At 41.9% G+C, this 25779-nt stretch overlaps 1 protein-coding gene across 4 annotated transcripts in view; it reads right to left on the bottom strand.

The window, feature by feature from the left end:
* Positions 1 to 25779, bottom strand: part of jakmip1 (janus kinase and microtubule interacting protein 1) — a 64131-nt gene that overhangs the window by 35587 nt on the left and 2765 nt on the right. For 3 of the 4 annotated variants that reach the window (XM_037540711.1, XM_037540710.1, XM_037540712.1), the window contains 3 exons: positions 9641 to 9924; positions 7551 to 7580; positions 3428 to 3922 (listed from right to left, as the gene is read on the bottom strand). In XM_037540711.1, coding sequence (XP_037396608.1) covers positions 3428 to 3922; positions 7551 to 7580; positions 9641 to 9778 — 663 coding nt within the window. In that variant the 5' untranslated portion in view covers positions 9779 to 9924. The remainder of the gene's footprint in view (positions 1 to 3427; positions 3923 to 7550; positions 7581 to 9640; positions 9925 to 25779) is intronic. The other variant, XM_017716168.2, reaches the window with a different exon arrangement.

Raw genomic sequence — 25779 nt, 5'->3', positions numbered from 1 at the left:
TTTTTTAAAACGGCCTATTTACTTGAACTAGACACCAGGCACCATCCTTTCTTTTTGTGTTACTGCTGGCCCATAGATTGTTGCTGGGTGTCAGAACACACACTATGTTGCAGGGCATGCTGGAGACTGTAGTGCATCTCAGGTTGAAACAGGCTAATAAGAATAGACGATTAAAATAATTCTGCAGGCCGAATAACACTGTGTCACAGGCTTGACTCGAGCCGTGGGCCTTTGACACACGCTTTGACACACGGGCTCTAAATAATTGTCACTTAGCTGAAACCAAGCCTACAGTGTGGTGTGTGTGGCACGTTTGGCCTGCTAACTGAGCTATCATTAGCTTAGCCAGAACGCTACAGTCCCAAACACCACAGAACAGGTTTGACTTTGGCTTCCTGCCCCTCCAACACCGATCACTCAACAGACGAGTTTTTATCATGTGAACCTGCATCAGAAGAGTACCAGTTAGTCAGAAACCTGTACTGTGGTGAGTGGTAATGTTTGGGCCTGTAGCCTGCTTGCTAAGCTAATGTTAAGTTGGCTGATCAGGATGCAGATCCAAACACCAAGGAACAGGTTTACTCTTGTGTTTCTGTCCCTTTAGTGCCAGTTGGATCACTTCACTACCTCAGATTTGAACAATTATGATCTAAACTTGTGTCGGTGCTTTAGTGAGGCACAATCCCATTTCTTTTTTACCCCTTCTGTCTGCAGGGACAGTAGAGGAGGGTAAAGTTCAGCTCCTCACTGCTGAGCTTTAGTTACATTTAGGGCATCATACGCTTTCAAAGAGGGGGGCAATTATTTATTATCGCCCACCACTTGTTCTTCAGTGATATTCACCAGCTTTTTGTTCGAATTTTCCCATTCCACCTTAAATGGTTACATTCTGGCGCTTCAGGCATCAGAACTGCTGGACTGTTTAAGGTGGAACGGGAAAATTATCGAGCCAGCTACCAAGACATTAAGTTAAGTGATACTTTTTTGATCCCACAACCGGAGAAATTCCACCTCCGCATTTAACCCATCCGTGAAGTGAAATACCACATACACACTAGTGAGCACACACACTAGAGGGCAGTGAGCACACTTGCCCGGAGCAGTGGGCAGCCCTATCCACGGCGCCCGGGGAGCAGTTGGGGGTTAGGTGTCTTGCTCAAGGACACCTCAGTCATGGACTGTCGGCTCTGGGGACTGAACCGGCAACCTTCCGGTCACAGGGCCAGATTCCTAACCTCCAGCCCACGACTGCCCCACACTAATAATTGCCCACTAATAACATTAGCTTTAGCATGATTTTTAATGCTTGTTATGAAGAAAAGGACCATAATACATTGAAATGACATTAAACTAAGATAACACAGTGGTTATCGTAATTTTTTTAATGAAGAAAATTCTCACATTTGTGGGTTTCTTTGGTCGCTTGTCCAGCCACCTTGTCGGTTTTTCTGTTTTTCTCACTACACTCGGTTTGAAGTGTCTCTGAAAAACCTCTGTTCGCCCTACCCCTCTATCTCAACAAAAACTGGGACACCCTACCCCATCAACGTGCAGAACAGAGGGCTAAGGGCTAAGTGGTAGGGGCGAGAGGTGAAATGGGATTGGGCCTAAGTCAGAAGTGAACAAGTGGATATCACTCAAGCCCACTTCTCCTCACACAAATGAAGCGTCAAAGAAAAGTTTAGAATCCGTATTTTGGACAAAATTTTTCTGTGTAGTTTAATGAGCTAAAAACAACAAAAAACAAGAGCGCTCAAAAACATAAACTCCAAGGGGGACCAAAGAGAATTAATGCTAAATTGGGCATACAGTATTACCAGGAGCTCACTCCAACATACCAACACTGAGCTACAAAATCAGATCATAATGTCGTCACTTCACTGTAGAAAAATGTCCACGTCACAGCATAATACAGTGGACATCCACAGCTGTCTTGGCTCTACAGGGCTCCACATTATCCAGCTCGCTTGCCTTTTTTCTCTTTCTTTCCACAGCTTACTTCGCTTAAGCCTCATGCGTCAAACACAAGGCCAGATCAGGCCCGTGACAATCTTATTCGTCTCGGAAAAGCATTTTAATTTTCTATTAACATTAGCCCGTTTCACAATGTACTGCACTACAATCCCCAGCATGCACTGCAACGTAATGTGCTCCAACTCTCCTACCCCAACAGCAGTCTATGGAACAGCAGTTACACCTCAGTTCTACACAATTCTACACAGTTCCACTCCAGTCATTTCACCAAAATGCATTTCAGCTGCAGTCCAACCAACATAAACGCTTCACGTGAGCTCAGAAGCTCAGAAATTGGACCCAAGTCTTAATGAACTTGCAGTAAAGAAAGGATGCCAGGTGTCTAGTTTAAGCGAATAGGTAGGTTTGAATGACCGAGCTCCTGGAGACATTTACATTTAAAGTGTTCATGTAATATTTTAAGGTCTACTACGACGTTTTTGCATATTTCAAATAAACTGTGTCTGGTTCGGGATAGAGCATTAATAAAAAAATAAATAAATACACTTTTTTCTCTGGCTTCGGATTCGATGAGATTTTTTTAATGTGGCCCTTTTACTGGCTGAGTTTGTTACTCCTGACTTAAGCAGTCCACCTGATGACAGGCTGCAGAAGACTGCCCTCTACTGTTTTGGTATGGAGTGGTAACCAGAAGAGCAGTACTGGCAGTACTACAGGCATGTCTTATTTTATGTTTTGCCCTCATGGATCTCAATAGGTACACACCGTAACATAACTGCAATCTGCCTCAGGTTACCAATTAGACATTATTCTGGAAAAAAACTAGGGAGTATTTCAACAAGCAGGACAAAAAAGCCCACAGTCTTCCTCTCTCTTAGCTCCCAGGCAATAAACCAGGCAATCAAGATCGGATTTGTACTCTACTGGGATTGAGGATGCAGGAAAAATGCATATCATCTGGTGGACTGGATGTAGAACCACTGGAACAACCGAAAGAAAGCCTGTCTAATAGGTGAAAAGGTAATTTTGGCAATTCTGCTCAATTGAATTAACGTTAAAACTCAAAATTATCCAGCTTATTGAGAAATATTGCTTTATGAAATGCCTCACTGGAGTTATATCCTGGATTTCTCTATGACTTTATGACTCACCAACACTAACTCCCTGCCTCCCAATCTGATCATCCATTTATCCATCCACTGTTTATAGTGGATGGATAAAGCAAGGGGTAAACGCACTGCTGCATCAATTGCATTAATTTGGAAATTTCAGATACAATTATAATAATAATAATAATAGTCAATAAAGAATGTGCTCATATTATGCCTAAACAAAATTTGTGGGCATTTAACAAAAAAATAAAAAATCACAAAATAATGGGCACAAAATAATTTCCTTGGAAATCATAATCTGACTAATTGTGGTGTGGTCATATACTTGCACCTCCACTCACCAGCCTGCGGATGTCTCTCTCGCTCTCTCGTTTGATCCGCTGGATCTCCTCGTGATGGGCCTGGTGGGCCACCCTGAGGTCAGCTGCTTTGGCCTTGTCAGCCTGCACGGCATTGGCGAGCGCCTCCTCGGCTTGCTTCCGGGCCGCCTTGGCCTCCTGCAGCTCCTGCGACAGTTTCAGCCTCTCGGCCTCGTGGCTCCTGCGTGCCTCCTCGCGTGCCTCCTCCCTCAGGGCGTTCCTCAGCTCTGCGCTGGCCCCGTCCCGCAGCACACTGACCAGGGCCTGAAGGCGAGCCAGCTCTGCCTCATGCAGGCGGCCAGCCCGGGACATTTCAGCGTCGTGCTGCCTGCACATCGCCTCCCGCACCGCTGCCACTTCCCGCTGCTTCTCCTCGTGCAGTTTCACCCGCAGCTCCGTCAGGGCCACAGAGTGCTTGTGCTGCTCCGTTTCCCTCTGGGCTCTCAGCTCCTGCACCCGCTCCCGCAGCTTACTCACCTACAGAGACGCAGGGGGAGTGAGTGAGCTAGGACCAGACTCCAGAGTTCATGTTATTTGGCTGATTTAAGCTTATATTTACAATGATATGAAGGAGGTTTAAGTAGAATAGAAGTTCACCATGTCAACATAAACATTCTTTATTAGTCAGTTAAGAACACACACAAGAAGTACTACAGCAAAAGATGTAATGTAATGTATCTTTAAAGAGTTGTTATTCAAGGGTTCTTCAGCAAAAGCAATGATATGTAATTGCGCAAACATCTGAACTCCTCTTGCCATATTACATTTTCTTCTTCTACAGAGAACAAACTTTAATGACATTTGTCAGCAAATTTGCACAATTTCTATTTTTTTAACATAGAGTTTAACATATTGGAAAAAAGAAAACATAAAAGATAAAATGTACCAAAACTTTTGTATAGACCACAGTTTATGTTGATCTTTTCCCAGAATGCTAAATTCAGAATATAAACAGTGACTGTGTAGTAAAATACGGAGAATTGTGTTGTTTGTTTATGATCAGTTTCACTTATTTTCATGCAGAAAATCAACAGAAGGTCATTAAACCGGCAGCACCCAAACTTTTGCATGTGACTGTAGAAGGACTGGCCCTTATGCACTAATATCTTAATATATGTTTTTTTTTTCATTTGTTCTTGAGAAAGTTCCTAAGAAAAAGACATTCTCAGCGTCCTGTGGGCAGCGTCCTGTGACCACTGATGGACTAGAGGATGACCAACACAAACTGTGCAGCAGTAGATGAGCTGTCGTCTCTGGCTTTACATCTACAAGGTGGACTGACAAGGTAGGAGTGTCTAATAGAGTGGACAGTGAGTGGACACAGTAGTTAAAAACTCCAGCAGCACTGCTGTGTCTGATCCACTCGTACTAGCACAACACACACTAACACACCACCACCACGTCAGTGTTACTGCAGTGCTGAGAATGATCCACCACTCAAATAGTACCTGCACTGTGAGGGTCCATGGAGGTCCTGACCACTGAAGAACAGGGTAACAGAGTATCAGAGAAACAGATGGACTACAGTCTGTAACTGTAGAACTACAGAGTGCAGCTATACAGTAAGTGGAGCTGATAAGATGGACAGTGAGCGTAGAAACAGCGTAGAGGTGGTCATAATGTTCTGCCTGATTGGTGTATGTACCAATCACTGACTTTCCTCAAACCATATTAAACTGTTAAGTATTGGGGCAGCCATGGCTGGAGATTATGGAACCAACCTTGTGACCAGAAGGTCACCGGTTCGACCCCCTGAGCCGACAGGATGTGACTGAGGTGCCCTTGAGCAAGGCACCTAATGCCCAACTGCTGTCCAGGCGCTGCGGATAGGGCTGCCCATCGCTCAGTTAAATGCAGAGCTGAAATTTCCCCGCTGTAGGACTAATAAGGGTCTCTTAATCTTAATTCTCACATAGACTTGCTGATGTGGTTTCCAACAGTGTCTGACGTGATGTTTTCTATAAAAACCTATAAGTTTCTATTACTAGTTAGCAATATTTGCCTTCTAAGTCAGTCCTTGTCCTCAGCAAAACTAAGAAGGTTGGAAAAATGCATGTAAAAAAATGAAACATAACATTTTGTAAGAAGTATTATGGGTCTTACAGCGATATGGCACCTTTAGGGTCGACACCTCATTTGTCCTTAGTTTTGAGCAGGGGTGCCCAATCCTGTTCCTGGAGATCTGCCACCCTGCAGAGTTAGCTCCAACCCTAACCTAACACACCCGATCCACGGTCATTCAAGGCCTTCGGGGACTGTGTGATCGAGCTATGTTGGATCTGAACTCTCCAGGGTGGCAGATCTCCAGGACCAGGATTGAGCACCCCTGATTTAGAGTTAGTAAATATCTACAGCTTGGAAGCAAAACAGCTTACCTAGCCAGTTTGGCCACTAGGGGTGGAAATCTCTAGGCACCTCAGGATTCGATTCGATTCCGATGTGATTATAAAACACTTATCGATTGTCAGTTATCATCTTTTTTTCTATACAGGATCTCTTTTTCTCTCACTGTGTGAGGACTTGGTACTTTTAAAGCAAAGTAATGATCCATAATGATTTTACTTCCTATATATTTTATTGATAAAACAAATTTATTGCTCTTGTTTGGAGCTGTGATTACGTGCGTGCCTCAACCTGGCAGTATGCTGTGGTAGGGGACACACATTCTTTACGGGTTGCGTCAGGGAAAATAGTCCAAGTAACTGGAAAGAGCACAGCTGGTACGAGAGGTTCTTCTTCCCACGACCTTTATTTACACACCAACACTCATGGATATAAACACACTTCCACGCGCACACACTAAAACGAAAAATATAAAAAATAGTCTCTGTAACTATGAAACAGACCAATGGCTGCAAAGCCATATAGGTCTCCACATTCACCACGTCCAGTCATCCACTCAACTGAAAGCAGGGATCTCTCTCTTACCCCAGTTATGCTGCTTATATGTGGGGTGCTCCTCCCCTAGGATAAACCTTTACCTGCCTGGGTTAAAACAAGTGCTTCATATATTTAAATCTATTTACAGACATACTGTGACATAAGATCCATGACTGGATGCTGAATCTCAGCTCCACAGAGATTTGAGACGAACGTTTGGAGACAAACAGACTCATTCGCATTCATAAGCTGGTTTCCTGGTATATGAGGGCAGTTGTGGGCTGGACGTTAGGGCACCAGCCCTGTGACCGGAAGGTTGCCGGTTCAACTCCCCTCAGCTGACAGTCCATGACTGAAGTGCCCTTGAGCAAGACACCTAACCCCCAATTGCTCCCTGGGCGCCATGGATAGGGCTGACCACTGCTCTGGGCAAGTGTGCTCACTGCCACCTAGTGTGTGTGTGTGTGTTCACTAGTGTGTATGTGGGTGTTTCATCGCATGGGTGGGTCAAATGCTTCTTAATTCTGATTCATTAAATCAGCAACGAGAGACTGTCAAACACTAAAAAGTTGCAAAGATGAAGTCGCTTCTCATTCAAACTTTCCTGCTCCACCTTCAATGGTGCCACATTTACATTCTGGGACCTCAGGCAGAATTTAAAGTGGAATGGGAAAATTTGAACAAGAAGCTGGAGAAAGAGAAGCGACTTCAGCCTCGTAAAACAGTCGAACGTTGAGAGGCATTTTACAGGAAACGGATCTACTTTTGAGGAAAAGTGTCCTGGCGGAGATGGAAGGAAAACGGGTACAGCTAAAGCTTAAAGCAGAGCAAAGTAAGTCTCTGTTTTCGTTTATATGTTTTAGCCTTTAGTAGGACGTTAATACACACTGAGACATACTGGGCATTAAATGTTTCGGCTCCCAAGGTGGTTTGACTTTGTTGAAAGGACAAAACGCCTCTTCTTAACATTTGGGTTGTGACTCCTGACCTAACCTGGCTTTTAACGTAGAGGCTGCCGGTCGGATTTCTCGCTCATCTAGTTGTGTTTTTCTTATGTGCCGCCACAGACTGTCCGGGCGCTGCACTCCTGCACTTCCAAGTTACTTTCCGTCAACATTACGTTATAAATTAAAACTCAAGAAAATCAATTTTTGACATTTATGAATCGATTCAGAATCGTCCACGTCCGCATCGCGATGCGTCTAATAATCGATTTTCCTCCCACCTTATTCCTATTGGCCACTTGAACAGCTGCCTACAACAAAAAAGACAATTAAATTAGTAACTGCAATTATTTTCCTGGCAATTAATCATCAGCTAAAAACTCGCGATCATGACAGGCCTGCGTGAAACACATTTTATTTTGTTACTGTCCCCAAGTCAAGAGGAGCACATGTGCTATTCTTGATGCAGGAGGCTAAGATATGGAGGACAGACGAAAGCCTAAGGAAGGAATGTGTCAATCATCTGTCCTCCAGCACTCGTTATTTATGGTTATCACACATTGATGGAAGGTTGGAATATTGCTGGATTCACACTTTGACTGAATCTGACTGACGAGGGCAGCAGTAGCTGACCTTAAGTCGCACTAAGCGGTTTGTTTTTAGTGGGAGTGAGCATGAAAAAGAAGGAACTACTACAGCCTCCGAGTGCTGCTCAGTAGTTTTAAGCCCTTTGTAAACCTGTTATTTTGTAGCGTTCCATAATGACGCACCAGCTCAGAGTGGCTAACATCTTGCACTAATTCCTAATGCCACACAAACAGTCACATTTCCCAACTGTTCCCCATTGTTTGTCTGGGTGCACTTGCGGCCAATTCCACCACGTGCCGAGGTTACATGAGCCGCAGGGATGAAGAAGGAATTTGGAAACATGATGATTTCATTTATAGCATGGAAACACAACTCTTTCCAGGATTTTAAAGCACCCACGTTGCTGAGACTACTTTAATATAAAAATCTCTAGCTATAAAATCAACTTCAAATTTAAAAATGCCCTTTTTTATATTGTTCATGTCCCTGTTCATATTAAGCACAAGTCACATATTATATTATTCAAAAGACTAAATACCTGTAATCCCTGATAGAAGAAAAATGGAAAACACCTCAAAAATGTTAATTATCTTAAACATAGTCAATAATTCTGATATGTTTTCCTGTTGAGACTGTTGCAAGTTTAAATTAAGATTATTTCACTTTCTAGGCAATTTATACTTCCATCCATCCTTTTTCTAAGCCACTTCTCCCTCAGGGTCGCGGGGGGTGCTGGAGCCTATTCCAGCGGTCATTGGGAAGGCAAGATACACCCCAGACAGGTCGCCAGTCCATCGCAGGGCAGACAGACAGACATACACAATCACTCACACACTCACACCCAGGGGCAGTGTAGCATGTCCAATTGGCCTGACTGCATGTCTTTGGACTGTGGGAGGAAACCGGAGAACCCGGAGGAAACCCATGTAGACACGGGGAGAACATGCAGACTCCACACAGAGACAGCGCTACCCACTGCGCCACCGCGCCGCCCGCAATTTATACTAGTTTTAAATCATTTTAATAAGTAAAAATGTGAAAATAAAATTATAAAAACAGACAATTTTACCTAATAAAATGACCTGAAACAAGTAAGCGGTGTCTAGAAATAAATTGATAATAATAACTCCAATAATCTCAACAGGAGAAAGATTTATTGACTTTATTTAAGATAATTGAACTTGACAAGATATCACATTTTTTGTGTTCTAAATGTAAAATGTTGGTGTTTCTGATTTTAAAAGCTTCTAATTTTTTATATTAACCATTAAAATCAATACAAAAAAACGCAATATTGTGGTAATATTGTAACCAGGATAAAAGGTAAGGTAATTATCATAATACAATATTTTTCTGTCGGGACACGTCTACGATTCCTCAACAAATCAATGTCATTTGAGCCAAACATGCAATGATATAAGCATGTCTTGGCTGATTGACTACATTTAGCTTAATGGGAAAATGTCAGAAATATTTTTTGCCATACTATCAATTTAAAGGGACTCTTATTCAAAGACTTTGGCCCCATCCCATTTATTATCGGCCATCATTTATTCTCTGAACAACCTTCATTTGGCGGGGAATGTAGCCCTAACACTTCAACTACCCTCAACAAAAATCAAGACACCTTACCTCTAGGCATGAATGCGCAAAGCAGAGGGGTAAAGGCTAAGTGGTAGGGGCGAGGGGTGAAATGGGATTGGGCCTAAGAGTCTGGGATAAGTAAAACTCTAGCAGTTGTGCCCTGTGATGAAAATAAATTGAACGCAAATGATGAAACTACCTTCGTCCTCTCCTGCTGCAGCTCATTTTGTATGTCAGACAGTTTGGTCTTCAGCTCCTCATTGGCTGCCTCCAGAGCCTCCTGCTTCCCCCTGCTCTTCTTAGGGGGAGGGGCTGAGGTAGGTGTGTTTGCAGACATCTTCTCTGCTGCCCTCTCCTTTGGCGAACCTCCCGTCCGATTCACGGCTCGCTCACACAGATTTGCTCGCCACAACAGGGGCAGATCTCTCTACCATCATCATCCTCATCTTTGTCATCGTCAAGGGCGACAGCTGAGCCTTCAATCTGAAAACACACAGAGAGAACACACATTTAATTGCTGCATTTCAAAGAGTCTTCAGTGTAGATTCTTCACTGACTGATCCAACTGTAGGACTGAAATCTATGCTGGAGGTTCCATCTAGTGGAGAAAGAACTGTATTACATGCAAGATGTTGGCACTCAGTTAGGGCAAAGCTCTCCTTACAGCGTTTGAATGTAAAACAACCCAAAGCATCTTCACTCAGATGTAGAGCTGGGCAATTTAAGCAATAGAACACGAGAAGGAGTGTGTTATCACGAAATAACATCCCGGCTGTGATTTGGTGGCCATAGATCATCACATCCGTGATGTTATAGTGATAACTCACTCCTTAAGTGTCTCTACTGCTTTAATACAGCAGTTAAATAAATACAGTAAGAAATGAATAAACTGTGAACGCGGCGTTTAATATGTTTTAATGTTCAGTTCCTTCCTCCTAATTAGAGCTCCTTAACGAGGAGCTCGTTGCTACGTCACAGTAACGAGCTCCGCCCACTCACTGCTCAGCTGGCAGTTCGATAGCGGAGTGATACAGTGTTTGTGAAAAAAACATTTTGTTATGGCAAAATATCAGCTTGTGTGGCCGGAACTAACTGTTTCATAAATGACAATATTGTTGCATCACAATATGTATATATATATATATATATATATATATATATATATATATATACACAAACACATTACAACATGTCATAACATGCTTTTCAGAACACGTCGCAGATATTGTGAGTACATAAAAATCACTTTCCAACTGCATATTTGATTAAAAAGAGCCCAATTAGTCGTGTTTGATTGGATTTAGTGCAGCGACGTGAGAAATGTTGAACACAGGTGACTGGATTCATAGTTTCTGAGGGTATTTTTAAAATGTGGCACTACTTTGTCTGTTGTAACTTATCAGATATTATAAAAAATAAATATCGTGAGCCTTCATGCATCGTAAAAAACATCCCGAAGTATCATATTATTACATTTTGCCATGTCGTCCACCTTTATTCGGATATATTCTTGTTAGGGCATGATGAGTGTGTAAAGGTGTAGCTCAGTAAAAATCTAGTTTAAAAATGTTTCCCATTAGCCTACATATCATTTAAGCTGCCAAGACAGTTCTGGTGTTTGCCAAGTTTGCTTCTTTGGTTTTGCACTGGAGTTATAATGTAGCTAACATCAGCATCTGTGCGTGTAAATGTTTGCAGACGCCTGCTCATCTAACATTTCTTCTGAAATCAAGGGGTTTTACGGTATCAGCCTCTTCTGCGTCTTAACACACTGTTAGAAATGAAGGTTCTGTGCAAGCACGTTTTCAGTTCATCAAGGTACAAACAGTGTAAATGTTCCCTCAAAGCTCCAGCAGTGGTTCTAAGGTCTGATTGTGGAGCTTAAATCAGTTCCTCCAGGTGAAAAGTTGGTATTTGTTCCTTTTCATAACCGAATGTTTTAAAACAGAGCAGTAGAGTAAAAGCCTGGAGGCGAGGCGGGGTGGGGTGTGTGGAGTCAGTCCAGCTTAGAACAGATCATTTCAGTGGATTATGGTTCAGTTATGTTCCCTGACTAAAGGCACTGAGATGGAGCCTTTAGGGTTCCGCCCCAGTGACAAGAGGGGAACTGCCCCAGAGAGTCTCATGTAGCCAGACGTTGGAACACATGTAAGGATCTGACTGTATTCTGCTTCTCACGACTCAAATAATCCCAAACACATTCAGTTGTGTTTAGGTCTGGACCCTGGGGTGGTCAGTCCATTGTTCTGAGGACACCAGCAGCTGCTTTGCTTGATTTGCAAATTTCCTTCCTGACAGCTACACATAATTCCACACCCACAGCACACAGCTGGTCCTCTCACAGTGGAAGGATGGACAGAAACACCTGTGGATGTTTTCAGATCTGAAGCAGCTTGATGTTCTCCTCTCTCTCATTGATGAAAGCTTCAGGGGCCGTTTATCTGATGGGGGCTGTTTTGGTGGTCCACTCAGTCTTTCATGGTTGTTAGGAGTTCCATTTTCTCAATATAGTTTATTCATTTTATGAAATCCCCTTTTTAAACTTCCGTCTTCTATCTAATCTCCTCAAAAATATCCACTGACAATTAAATAGCTTGTACTTTAAGGCCATTTGACTGGAAATGTAATAACGAAGGGTGGTCTCTAAGTAAATGTGGCACTATTAAGTTAACAGTGTCTAGTGAACTTGATTAACTTCAGGAACTGCAAGCTTTATTTCACAAGGTTTATTACATGAAAACCACAGCGTTTTACTGCTTTTCCAACTCTGGGTAAATATTGGATGATACGAAAAGGATTTTCCTGTTATCACAGACACACATACAATTCCAGAAAGAGAGACAGGACACCACAAGCAGCATGCTTTGACATTTAACAGTTTGTAATCTTAAGCTTGAGCAAAACACACACACACACACACACACACACACACACATTTGGCTGCAAGATGTTGACACAATCAGTTTACTGGCATTCTGAAATCCTTGCACTCTTAAAGGAAAGAGACTAACAGGCTTATGTTGCATACAGATACACATACTCAAGCACACTCTTGTGGAACTTTCGACATATACCGGAGGATTTTCAGAGCAGTAAGAAAAAAAGACATGAACAAGCTTACGGAAATCAGATTAACAGCAATTTCATAACACAGACTAAATAAGGCCCAGTCAACACCTCCTGCACTCTGTGAAACTGAAGGAATGTGTTCATACTTGTAGGATGGATGCTACTATACTAATAACATTCTCTCCAATGAGACTCCATCCATTCCCTCTAATCTACATATCGCTGCTGTCGGAACAAAACCTCGTATCTCCATCAGGGTAACTTTACAGGAGAAGGAAAAAACATACTTTACTTTTAATGTAAATCAATGGAACCAGACGTTTCTCAGTCGTTTTGGGCCATTTCTTTTGGTCCATTTATCATGAAATTGACACACAATGTAAATTATGTCAAAAAATTTGAGATACAAGGTTTTTCCGACAGCAGGGCTTGAGATATATATATATATATATATATATAAAATGTGTGTGTGTATATATACTTGGTAGTTTTAAAGCACAGTGTCTGTAATGATCTATAATGATTTTACTTCTAATATCTTTTATTAACAAATCAAATGGAAGTGATGTGGCAAGTGAACTAGAAGGCTTTCCTGCACCGCTATTGCTTGGAATACATTATCTGTGATAAAATGCGCTATTATGGTGAAATGAGATCCAGCGGTAATGGATGCCCATCCCAACATCCAGCACGTTACAGCCGTCCTGCCCGTTTAGTTATTTTATAACTTCGGATTTGGTCTCATTGTAGAGGGGTGGGGGATGGGCGGGGGGGGTTGCTGTCAGTAAAATATTTTCGAGGCCGGACGCTGAATCTCGGCTCCAAAGTGTGCATCATAGCGCCGAATCACTGGTTACATGGACTTACTCGCATTTACAAGCAGAGCAGTTGGTTTTGTGGTACTTTAAATCTGCAGTGAGAGAAGTTGGAACAGGAAGAGACTTCAGCCTCGTAAATCAGTCGAACGTTGAGAGACATTTTACAAGAAACTGTTCTAGTTCTAGTGGGGGTAGTCATGGGCTGGAGGTTAGGGATCCAGCCTCGTGACCGGAAGGTCTCCGGTTCGATCCCCAGAGCCGACAGCACATGACTGAGGTGTCCTTGAGCAAGACACCTAACCCCCAACTGCTCCCTGGACGCTGCGGATTGGGCTGCCCACCGCTCTGGGCAAGTGTGCTCACTGCCCCCTAGTGTGTGTGTGTGTGTGTGTGTGTGTGTGTGTGTGTGCGCTCACTAGTGTGTATGTGGTGTTTCACTACACGGATGGGTTAAATGCAGAGGTGAAATTTCCCCGTTGTGGGACTAATAAGGGTCACTTAGTCTTAATCTAGTTTTGAGGAAACATTTTCTCGGGCGGAGATCTGAATGGGAATGCGAAAAATCTAAAAGTAAATCTAAAAGTAAATCTGTGCTTTCAATTATGTTTTTTAGCTTATACTAGGACGTCAGCACAAACTGAGACATACTGGGCATTAAATGTTTCGGCTCCCAATGTGGTTTGATTTTGTTGAAAGGACAAAACGGCTCTTCTTAACATTTGGGTTGTGACTCCTGACCTAACCTGGCTTTTAATGCAGAGGCTGCCGGTCGGATTTCTCGCTCATCCAGTTGTGGTTTTGTTATGTGCCGCCACAGACTGTCCGGGCGCTGCACTCCTGCACTTCCAAGTTCCGCCGTTTACATTCCGTCAACGCTACGTTATTAAATATTTAGAAAATGGATTTTTGTCATTTATGAATCGATTCAGAGTCGTTCATGTCCGCAACATATGGTGGTAGTGTGAGAGAGGACTGATTGAGGGAGGGCGGAGAACTCTGAGAACTTGGGCTGGAGTTAGAAGCTAGAAGGCCAGATCCCCCTCATAGCTGCAGTAGGACTGATGCAGGACTGAGGAACGGGGAGGAGATGGGACAGCAGGGGGGACGGCAAACACTTCATCACAGGAACGGAAGGTGAGGATGTGAATTTATTGGGCATTGGATTGAAAGAAGGAGGGGTTTCAGCCAAGCTCCTCCCCCAAACCTCATAACTAAGATATATATATATATATATATATATATATATATATATACATACACAATGTTTCTGAACTCTTCTTCACCTGGACTTCTGCATGAGTGGCTCTCATTCATAATAATAAACAGAGAGCTTTTTCACACAATATGCACACATACCAGGATTTACATTAACATATATAAAACATGCAAACTGCTTAAACAACCAAGGTCACTGATGCAAAAGTAAGTGTATCTCTAGGTTAATGGCAAAGTTACTAGGAGCCCAGCTAAGGATCTGGAAACAACACACACATTCATGGCTCTCCAAGAGTGACGTTCAAGAGGGGTCATCACAGACAAACCACTGCTGTCCAAAACACTACAAACAGGCCACTGGGTAATTCAAATGTACTCAGCTTTTTGATTTACACGTGTTATAGTGATATCTGTGGCAGTCAGTGGGGGTTGGGAGGGGTATCATGGTTCTTCAGACCGAGAAAGTGCTATAGATGTTTTTTATAGAACATTTTGGAAAATGGTTCTATATAGCACCCAAAATGGTTCTCCTATTGTTACAACGTCAAGCTTGTGAAAACAGAAGCTCCCTTTGGTTGGTATATAGAACACTTTTCAAAAAGGCTCTTTATAGAACCATCTATAGCACATTCATCCACATTTTCCATTAATCTGAAGACACAAACAACCATCTAATCATGCACAGGGTTCTTTGACAGTTCACAGTTCAATACAGAACCATTTTCTTTACTAAAGAACCCTTGAAGAACCATCTTTTTGTTGGTAAAATAAGGTAGTTTAAATGTGTGTAGTTATGGCACACAAGCCCAATAAATTCATTATAAAGCTCTGGTGGGCGAAATGGCTAAAATATAACATTGTGATACTTCAAGACATTTTCACGATACACAGTATTTATTTTTTGACATCTGATCAGTTGGAACAGGGGTGAGCTTAAAAAAACTATCAAAATCTGTAAACAATTTTATTCAGTATTTGGCTTCTTGTGTTGAACTAAATCCAGTTAAACAGGACAACTTTTGCTCTCTTTGTCTAATGAAACATGCAGCTGGTCAGTGTTCTGCAAGTATTGATATAAACAATATGTTCAGAAACTGTATTATGACATAATTCATCACGATATGATGTCATTACTGCCCAGCCCTGGGTTGGCTACAAATACACAGTGAACATGGCAGCTGTATCTGGACGATAAGATGCAGATACTCAAGCAAGGACTAGGAGAAAGTGAGGTGCTGAAGATGGTTGAGCTCCGTCTGAGAAAGACGAGAAACACTGTGGTTTTGGTGGAAATGCAGCAGCATCAAACGTATCGTGCATTCATGACATGACAGTCAAGCCTCTAGCCATGTGTCAGTCCACACAATGCGTAGAATGATCTAATATGAGTGAATTTCATTTTGACTACACCAAATAGTATTCAAATATACAAAAATAATAATACAGTGGGGAAAAAAAGTATTTAGTCAGTCACCAATTGTGCAAGTTCTCCCACTTAAAAAGATGAGAGAGGCCTGTAATTGACATCATAGGTAGACCTCAACTATTAGAGACAAAATGAGGAAAAAAAAAAAAAATTCAGAAAATCACATTGTCTGATTTTTAAAGAATTTATTTGCAAATAATGGTGGAAAATAAGTAATTGGTCAATAACAAAAGTTCATCTCAATACTTTGTTATATATGCTTTGTTGGCAATGACAGAGGTCAAACGTTTTCTGTAAGTCTTTACAAGGTTGGAACACACCGTTGCTGGTATGTTGGCCCATTCCTCCATGCAGATCTCCTCTAGAGCAGTGATGTTTTGGGGCTGTTGGCAGGCAACACGGACTTTCAACTCCCTCCAAAGGAGACTGGCTAGGCCACTCCAGGACCTTGAAATGCTTCTTACGAAGCCACTCCTTTGTTGCCCTGCAGTGTGCTTGGGATCATTGTCATGCTGAAAGACCCAGCCACATTTCATCTTCAGTGCCCTTGCTGATGGAAGGAGGTTTGCACTCAATCTCAGAATACATGGCCCCATTCATTCTTTCATGTACACGGACCAGGTCTGCAGAGAAACAGCGCCAAAGCATGATGTTGCCACCCCCATGCTTCACAGTTGGTATAGTGTTGTTTGGATGCAACTCAGCATTCACTCTCCTCCAAACGACGAGTTGTGTTTGTACCAAACAGTTCTACTTTGGTTTCATCTGACCATATGACATTCTCCCAACACTCTTCCGGAACATCCAAATGCTCTCTAGCAAACTTCAGACGCGCCCAGATATCTACTGGCTTAAGCAGGGGGACACGCTCCAGTCCCTGGCGGCGTAGTGTGTTACTGACAGTAGCCTTTGTAACGTTGGTCCCAGCTTTCTGCAGGTCATTCACTAGGTCCCCTTGTGTGGTTCTGGGATTTCTGCTCACCGTTCTTGTCATCATTTTGACCTCACAGGCTGAGATCTTGCATGGAGCACCTGATCGAGGGAGATTAGCAGTGGTCTTGTAGGTCTTCCATTTTCTGATTATTGCTCCCACAGTAGATTTCTTCACACCAAGCTGCTTGCCTATTGCAGATTCAGTCTTCCCAGCCTGGTGCAGGTCTACAATCTTGTTTCTGGTGTCCTTCAACAGCTCTTTGGTCTTCACCATAGTGGAGTTTGGAGTGTGACTGTTTGAGGTTGTGGGCAGGTGTCTTTTATACAGATAACGAGGTCAAACAGGTGCCATTAATACAGGTAATGAGTGGAGGACAAAGAAGCCTCTTAAAGAAAGAAGTTACAGGTCTGTGACAGCCAGAAATCTTGCTTGTTTGTAGGTGAGCAAATACTTATTTTCCACCATTATTTGCAAATAAATTCTTTAAAAATCAGACGATGTGATTTTCTGAAATTTTTTATAGTTGGTCTACCTATGATGTCAATTACAGGCCTCTCTCATCTTTTTAAGTGGGAAAACTTGCACAATTGGTGACTGACTAAATACTTTTTTTCCCCACTGTATGTTGCTGCTGTCAGAACAAAACCTTGTCTACGCTTATCTGGACAAGCCAGCCAGCACTGTGAGGGTCATGTTTTTTTACTTCTCCAGTGCGTTTAAGACCATCTGGCCTGCTCTTCTAGGTGATAAGCTGATGTGATGCAAGTAGATGCCCCCCCTCATGTCCTGGATTGTTGACTACCTGACTGGTAGACTACAGTATGTACGCCTGCAGCACTGTGTGTCGGACAGAGTGGTCAGTAACATTGGAGTCCCACAAAGAACTGTCCTCTCTCCCTTCCTCTTCACCCTCTACACCACGGACTTCAGCTACTACACAGAGACTTGCCACCTTCAGAAGTTTTCTGATGACTCTGCAATAGTTGGATGTATCAGCAAGTGTGATGAGGACGAGTACAGGGCGACGGTGAAGGACTTTGTCGCATGGTGTGAGTGGAACCACCTGCAGCTCAATGTGACAAAGACAAAGGGACTGGTGGTGGACCTGAAGAGGGACCAGGCACCAGTGACCCCTGTGTCCATCAGGGGGGGTCAGTGTGGACACTGTGGAGGATTACAAATATAATAAATACAAATACAATAAACTGGACTGGGCTAAGAACACTGATGCCCTGTACAGGAAGGGCCAAGGTTGTCTCTATTTTCTGAGGTCCTTCAACATCTGCCGGACTATGCTCAGGATCTTCTATGAGTATGTAGTGGCGAGTTCGATCCTCTATGCTGTTGCATGCTGGGGAAGCAGGCTGAAGGTGGCAGACGCCAACAGACTCAACAACTCTAAGCTGCAGGCCATTATGGACAATGGCTCCCACCCACTCTACGACACGCAATGAGACACAGGAGCTCATTCAGTGCAAAACTCATTCTACCGAAATGACCGCAGAGCACTACAGGAGGTCATTCTTACCTGTGGCCATCAAACTCTATAACTCCTCCCTCAGTGTGTGATGCTATGGTTCATCTGTGAACTCAATACCAAACTGTGCTGTTCATATATGTAATAATAATAATAATAATTATGTGTGCCATAACTCAGAGGTGCAATAATTTGAACTGCTTCATACAGTATGTTTCATATTTATTACCAGTCACTGCAATTTTATTGTATTTAAATCTTGTGTACATATTGCAAATTTCTCTTTTTTTGTTCTAAATTATTAAAGTGTTTATTCTTTTAAATAAATGGTAATAACTGCAGCTTCCCTCTGAGATCAATCAAGTATTCTGATTCTGATTGTATCTCCAACATGGTAACTTTACAGGAGAAGGAAAAAACCACTCTACTTTTAATGTAAGTCAATGGAACCAGACTTTTTTCCAAGTCATATTGGACTGTTCATTTTGGCCCATTCATCATGAAATCTACACACAAGTTAAATGGCAACAGATACTTTCCAATTAGGTAAAAAACAATAAAAATGGAGATACGAGGTTTGGTTCTGACAAAAGTAATATACACCGTTCAGGCATAACATTATGACCACCTCCTTATTTCTACGCAGTGATTGATCACTGTGCAGCAGCAGATGAGCTGTCGTCTCTGATTTTACATCTACAAGATGGACCGACAAGGTAGGAGTGTCTAATAGAGCGGACAGTGAGTGGACACAGTGTTTAAAACTCCAGCAGCACTGCTGTGTCTGATCCATTCGTACCAGCACAACACACACTAACACTCCACCACCACATCAGTGTTACTGCAGTGCTGAGAATGATCCACCACCCAAATAGTACCTGCTCTGTGAGGGTCCATGGGGGTCCTGACCACTGAAGAACAGGGTAACAGAGTATCAGAGAAACAGATGGACTACAGTCTGTAACTGTAGAACTACAGAGTGCAGCTATACAGTAAGTGGAGCTGATAAAATGGACAATGAGGGTAGAAGCAAGGACATGGTCATACTGCTCTGCCTGATTGATGAATTTGTTTTAAGCAGTTTGCTTAAAAAAGCATGATTTTTCACTGTAACATAAAAGCCATAAAGTGTTTTATTGTTGTTTTTGCTCACATGTGAAAGTAATTCATTTAAACAGATGTTTTTTCTTACAAAAAGATATCATTTCAGGCGTTTGTATTGCCTCTGTTGTCTATTACTAGCACTGGCACTCTCTGTTGTAGCATAACTGAGCATGAAAAATTAAATTGGTCAAAATAATCACTGCAGGTTTTACATTAGTTATGGAATTCTGGCCTTTCTAGTGTTGAATGCAACTTTACTGGACTGGCAGGAGTAGAGGCTACACCCAAAACCCTCGCCTCTGCCTCTTTTCCAACACACAGACATGCACTGCACACACAACTAATGCAACCAAAGTGTACAGCTGCTCGGTGCTCTTCACGCTCCACCCTCCCGACAGAGATAAAGCTCATCAGATAGTCACAAGGTGGAAAACGAAGTTCTGTCAACCTTTGGCACTTAAGAGCAGGATTATAATCCATGTATCCACCTTATCTTTGATGAATGGCACTGGCGTTCAGAGATAAGTACTCATCTGTTGGTCATAGGTAAATTTGGTTCACTTCATTGGTGTTTGTGTGGCGCTTTTTACAATAGTAATTGCCACAAAGTAGCTCTGCAGGTGCTTTGCCTATGATAAAGTCTGATGTAACTATGCAAACTTTCTGTCGTTCCTCATTCAGTGCTGATGAACTTACACAAGCACATGCACACAGAGTGTGCTCTTAAGACATAGGGATAACTGTGTGTTGAGGAAGTTGAGGGCAGTGCAAATACTGCTGAGTAAAGCAGGCTTATGTGGTGGCCCTGAGGGGTGTAAATAGTAATGCACGACGTTTAGGCTTTCATTGGCTTGCAGATCATGTGACTCAGAAGCTTCGGAACACAGTAGAATCTAATAAGAAACCTCTGACAAACTCTCACACACACACACACACACACACACACACACACACACACACACACACAACCCCATGAGAGCCAACGCTCGCCTCAAACTAGACTTCAAATGTCTAATACACATAAAAACGTAAGAAAACATGCACAAATCTGCAAAAACAGTACACATATACATAAGCAGCGCAAGCACAATCTCTCTATTCATAAGCATTCATTTCCTTTTGGCAACGAAGTCACTCCAACAGCTTAGAGTAAAGTGACCACTATTGTTACTTAGCAACCAGTGGTCAGTAGAATAATACAGGCATGGTGAAAATAACTGGTTTTAACCTTTATTTGTTGACTTCTGAAAAAGAAAAAAAGTAGCACATACACAAACATCAGCTTGGAGAAGCTGCTCTGCTACGTTAGAAGTTAAAGGTTTGTCTCGAATGCTGGGTCGGCCTCTCAGGCACAGTTTTAGAATGATTTCAATCATATTTAGGTAATAGGCAGTTCATGGTTTCAATGGGAAATCATTCATCAGAAAGATTTGGTATTTCTTGTGGAGTCCCTCAAGGTTCTCTTTTAGGGCCTTAGCCTTTCTCTTTGTACATGCTACCTCTATGTGATGTCGTTAGGTAACAATGTATATTTTCACAGCTATGCTGGTGACACGCAGTTACACATTTCCATTACTTCCCATGATTAAGACTCTGTAGACAGAGTGACCAGATGTGTGAAACATATTTCTCAGTGGAAGTTGCAAAATGTTGTACAACTAAAGCATGAAATAGCGGAAATACTGATTGCTGGTACAAAAGAGAAACCTCAGAAATCTTAGAGCAATGCAGAGAAACTTCTTCAAGCATTTGTTACAAGCAGAGTTGATCACTCTAATGATCTTCTTACTGGACTTCCTAAGAAAATAATACCCCCCCCTATAACTCATACAAAATACGGCAGCATCCTAACAGAAACAACACAGAGAGATCAGATCACTCCCATTTTAGAGGAACTGAACTGGTGGTCTGTATCGTTCAACATAGATTTTAAAGTTCTGTCGCTGTTGTCAGAACAAAACCTCGTATCTCCAGAACGGTAGCTTTACAGGAGAAGGAAAAAACATACATCACTTTCAATGTGAGTCAATGGAACCAGATTTTTTTCCAAGTCATTTTTGGCCATTTATTTTGGTCTATCCTTCATATTATGCCAAAAATTGAAAATCGACAAAAATGGAGATACATGTTTTTTTTCTGACAAAAGCGATATATTATATAATATATGTAAAGATACATGTTTATGTTCCAGTATGTGATCTTAGATCTGTAGATTCTTACCTTCTGCAAACGCTTTCAGTTATTCTGCTTCTAAACTGTGGAGCTCAGTTCACCTTTTATTAGACAGTCAAGCTCAGTGCTCACTTTTAAGAAGCATCTAAAAACGTATCTCTTTAACTTCGCATTTAATCAAAAATCTACATCTCTATGGTATTTATCTTTTAATTTGACCTGTGTCGTTTTCGTATATGATTCTAAATTAACACTAAGAATTTATAGTATTACTGTTTAGCTGGTGCATGAAAAGTGCTATATAAATAAAAATAATTTTTAGTATTTTATTATTATGTGATGTCGTGATGTATCTCCAGATGTGGTATCAGGGAGGGTGTCTCACATAGCTGAGTGTTTCTGCTCTATGATAGGTAGACGTGGTGGGAGAGGGCAAAACTCAATACATTTTGATGGAAGATTCAGGGGAAAATAGGCATTTTGTCTTTTAAAGCCACAGGGAACCTCACTTTTAACATATTCTGACTAAGTAGGTTAATCTTGCACTTGTGGGCACATAACACATATGGTATGTCCTGTAAGTAACTTTTCTAATGACCTTTAAATGGCCAATGCTAAAATTCTGCTCTTCTAATGAAAACTGTGCGGTCCTAATTTCTAATTTTGTGCCACTTGTATGAAAGCAGTATCCTCACATTGCAAGGCTGGCAAGTCCTGCCCACACAGCTTTAATAAAACTGCGGACCCCTACAGCATGGGTGCACAACTCTGGTCCTGGAGGGCTGGGGTCCAGCATAGTTTGGTAATTTCTTTATTCAAAAACACCCACTAAACCTAGGAATTAACAGATGAGTGAAATCAGGATTGTTTGTGCAGGAAAACCATGAAATTGTACTCCAGACTTGAGCTCTGCACCCCTGCCCTACAGTCTCTCTCTGCTCAAGTCAGTGAGACTTACCATGCAAAAGCTAACAACCAAGCGAAAGCTAATCTAGCAAGCATAACTGACCTAGCAAGCACTCATCTGTCGATTCATCCATTCATGCGTTTGCCGGTTCATTCAACTGGTCACACCAGAATTCCCTGCACGCATTTCCAGCACAAGCATACGTTCACATGTCAGAATATTAGGACCACGTCCAGTTTTCAGAGAGGTCTGATAAGTGGTTTTAAGCCACTTTTATTACCTTTCTAACTTGTTTCTTATTCAAATGTGCTTGATGTTACACATAACACTTAATTTTGGCATCATACAAACTTTTTGTAACACTTTTTTACACCTGATCACTTTCACTGATATGGTGAATCATGCGTAATATGACCAGCTGCACAAGCTAACAATGTAAAGAAGGGTCATTTTGTTTTCAGGCTGATTTTAAGGCATTTTGTTCTCTATTACAGGGAACGTTTTCCATGCACTTATGTTCTGAATGTCACTTTCTCTGATTTGAATTTATTAGAATTTTTTCTCATACATACACACCCTGAGTAAAGCCAGATTCAGAAATATCAGCACATTCATGACCGTATCGATTTGTGAATCACCAAGAGCTTATTCACGATATACAGGCTGATTCAAAAAGATTCATCCAATTTCAAAATGACTTATTTCACTTGATTACAGATCAATGCAGTAAACTGTAAATGGTTTAATTAAGCATAAAGTTTATTATGTAACTTTGCAAGTGCTCAATATGAACCTCCTCCAGCTGCACGGACGACATCAACGCCATAGTCAAATTCATCCCATACCGGATTGAGCAGTGTTGTTTAGAGTGGTGGCACATAAGCGAGAATCTTTAACGTACCCCCACAAATAAAGTTACACGGCGTGAGATCTGGTGATGCTGGTGACCTTTTTCTTGGAACTCTTGGTAGCAACGACGAGTGCTCTGGGCTGCTGGGGCTTCACTGCCATACTGACAGTCAGAAACTCTATGACCCCCTCTTTCAATTGGATTGTGATTGGTTCCTAGGCGCCTCACGTGTGTCAAAATATGGCACTTTGAAATCAGATTAATCTTTTTGAATCACCTTGTATTTCTGTACTGATATTAGAACAGTATTTCCAGTCCACAGCAATTCGAGTTCAGCACTCAAACTCTGAAAGGCCTTAAATATGGTCCCAAGAACATGGACAGCACCAGCACCAGAAACTGACAGGACAAGTCAACTCTTCACTCAGAAACATAAAGGACAAACTCTGCTATAACTTATCCAAATAAAACGTGGATACAGTGTAAAAACCCTACTGCTGAATTAACACCTACATCGTTGTATTAAATCTGCAGTGGTAAATTCAACACTGGGTTTTTCCATAATTTAAACGGATGGTTGATGTGCACCTACATGACTAACGGGTCAAAATGAAGAGTCAAGAATGGAGGAACTTTAATAATATTTGCTCAGGCCGGACTGCATTAAGGTGCCACTAATTCTGACTGGCACAGTAAAAGTAATGGGTCCGTTATCAACATAACATTTTATTTAATCAGTTATGAAAAACTAAAAGAAAAGTTCCCCCAGTTGGTCCTTCTTAATCTTCAGTAATAGTTTAAAAGCGAGAAAATCCACTGTGTCCAGCTTTTTAGAGAAAACAGTCTTCAGGCCTCGACACCCATGAAACATCTTATCGAATATTTTAAAAAATAAAGGGTGAATCAAACAGTGAGAGTGCACCACACTATAAGAATAAAGGCAGACTTGAGATTTCTCCAATTTCTTCTAACTGAGAAACTGGTAGTTAGTTAGGACTAAAACAGGTCTTGATATAGACTCTATCAGACTTTACTGTAACTGTGCCGGCCAGGTATGACAGCAGTGCAGCACCTCAACATAACTTGGCCAAATGCTGTCAGAGAGTTAAAGTGTAAAGCTTTATTATTAGGAGTTTATGAAAGGTGTGGGGGTGATGATGGGCCTTCACTGCAGCCTCATCCCCAGTGAGCCCCATCTAATCGGGCCAAGTTCACTACCATAATTACACAGAACGACTGATTTATACTAATACATCCCCTTTTTTGCCTCTGACAACACTTACATGAGTGTTTATTTAAATCCACTTGTGTCACAGCGAACGTGTTTACACGCACTTAATAATCCAATAACTGCAAAAAGTCCGATTTTCTCAGTAATCCGATCAACATATCTATATGCACCCAAGTAAGCAGATAATAGGGAAACCCCGGGTCTACATGAGTCAGACCATAATCGGATTTCTGCTTTGGAGTGAACTCACAGAAGACGACGTGACGCCAACGTAACATAAAACTCTAACTTAGTGCTGCAACTGCATTCGTGCTGCATTTCTGGTGCAGCAGTCTGTTCCGTACATGCGCAGACTGAGAAATGGGAAAGAAATCAGAGTAAGAGTTCACATGCACTGAGAAATCTGATTACCGAGGTAAAACCCAGCCTCTTTATCGGATTTCTTAATCGGATTTCTAGATCGGAGTATGGTGTTTCCGCAGAAACTGCAGAAATCTGATTATTATTATTATTATTGGATTATTAAATGCATGTAAATGCACTCAATGGTGGCCATTTGTGGAGCATATCAATGAAATAAGAGTAGCTTACAGCTTTAGTCCGTCTCAGTAGAGAAAGGAGTTAAGTAAAAGTCAAACCTAGGCTGTTTGCTTACCCACTCCCTGCTTGGTTCTACACATCCATCTCCTGTGAAAGCCTACACACAGGATCACACGTAATTCAAAGCTCAGGACCAGACTATTCAAGTCCTCGGGGGGACTGGTTTGGGTGGGAGTTTGATGCTGAAAACGCAGTCCAACTAGTTCTCTGGAGCGAGAGGAAGGAGAAGATGGGCTCTCTCAATGGCTATGCTGTGTATGGCTTTTAAAAGTGTTTTGCTACCTAAAGCATCCATACGTTATTAGTGCGCTGGACAAAGAGAGCACTAGAAACAGTGCAACACCTTGTATGTTTTTGTTTTTAGAAGTAATATATTTTAACGTATTCAGCTGAAAAGGCCTGTCTCTCACGCTTCCTCCCTTGGTCACTCAGTGACCCCAGTATTACACCGCACCTGATTCAACTCGAGTTTATTGCTAGGTTTTGATGGCAGTGCTGAAGCAGGGAAATCACCACACTGTGCTGGACTCTGGCC

This window comes from Pygocentrus nattereri, chromosome 8, assembly GCF_015220715.1.
Source record: "Pygocentrus nattereri isolate fPygNat1 chromosome 8, fPygNat1.pri, whole genome shotgun sequence".
Classification (NCBI taxonomy): domain Eukaryota; kingdom Metazoa; phylum Chordata; class Actinopteri; order Characiformes; family Serrasalmidae; genus Pygocentrus; species Pygocentrus nattereri.
Note: the sequence above shows the minus strand (reverse complement) of the source record. Positions and strands in the feature narration are given on the sequence as shown.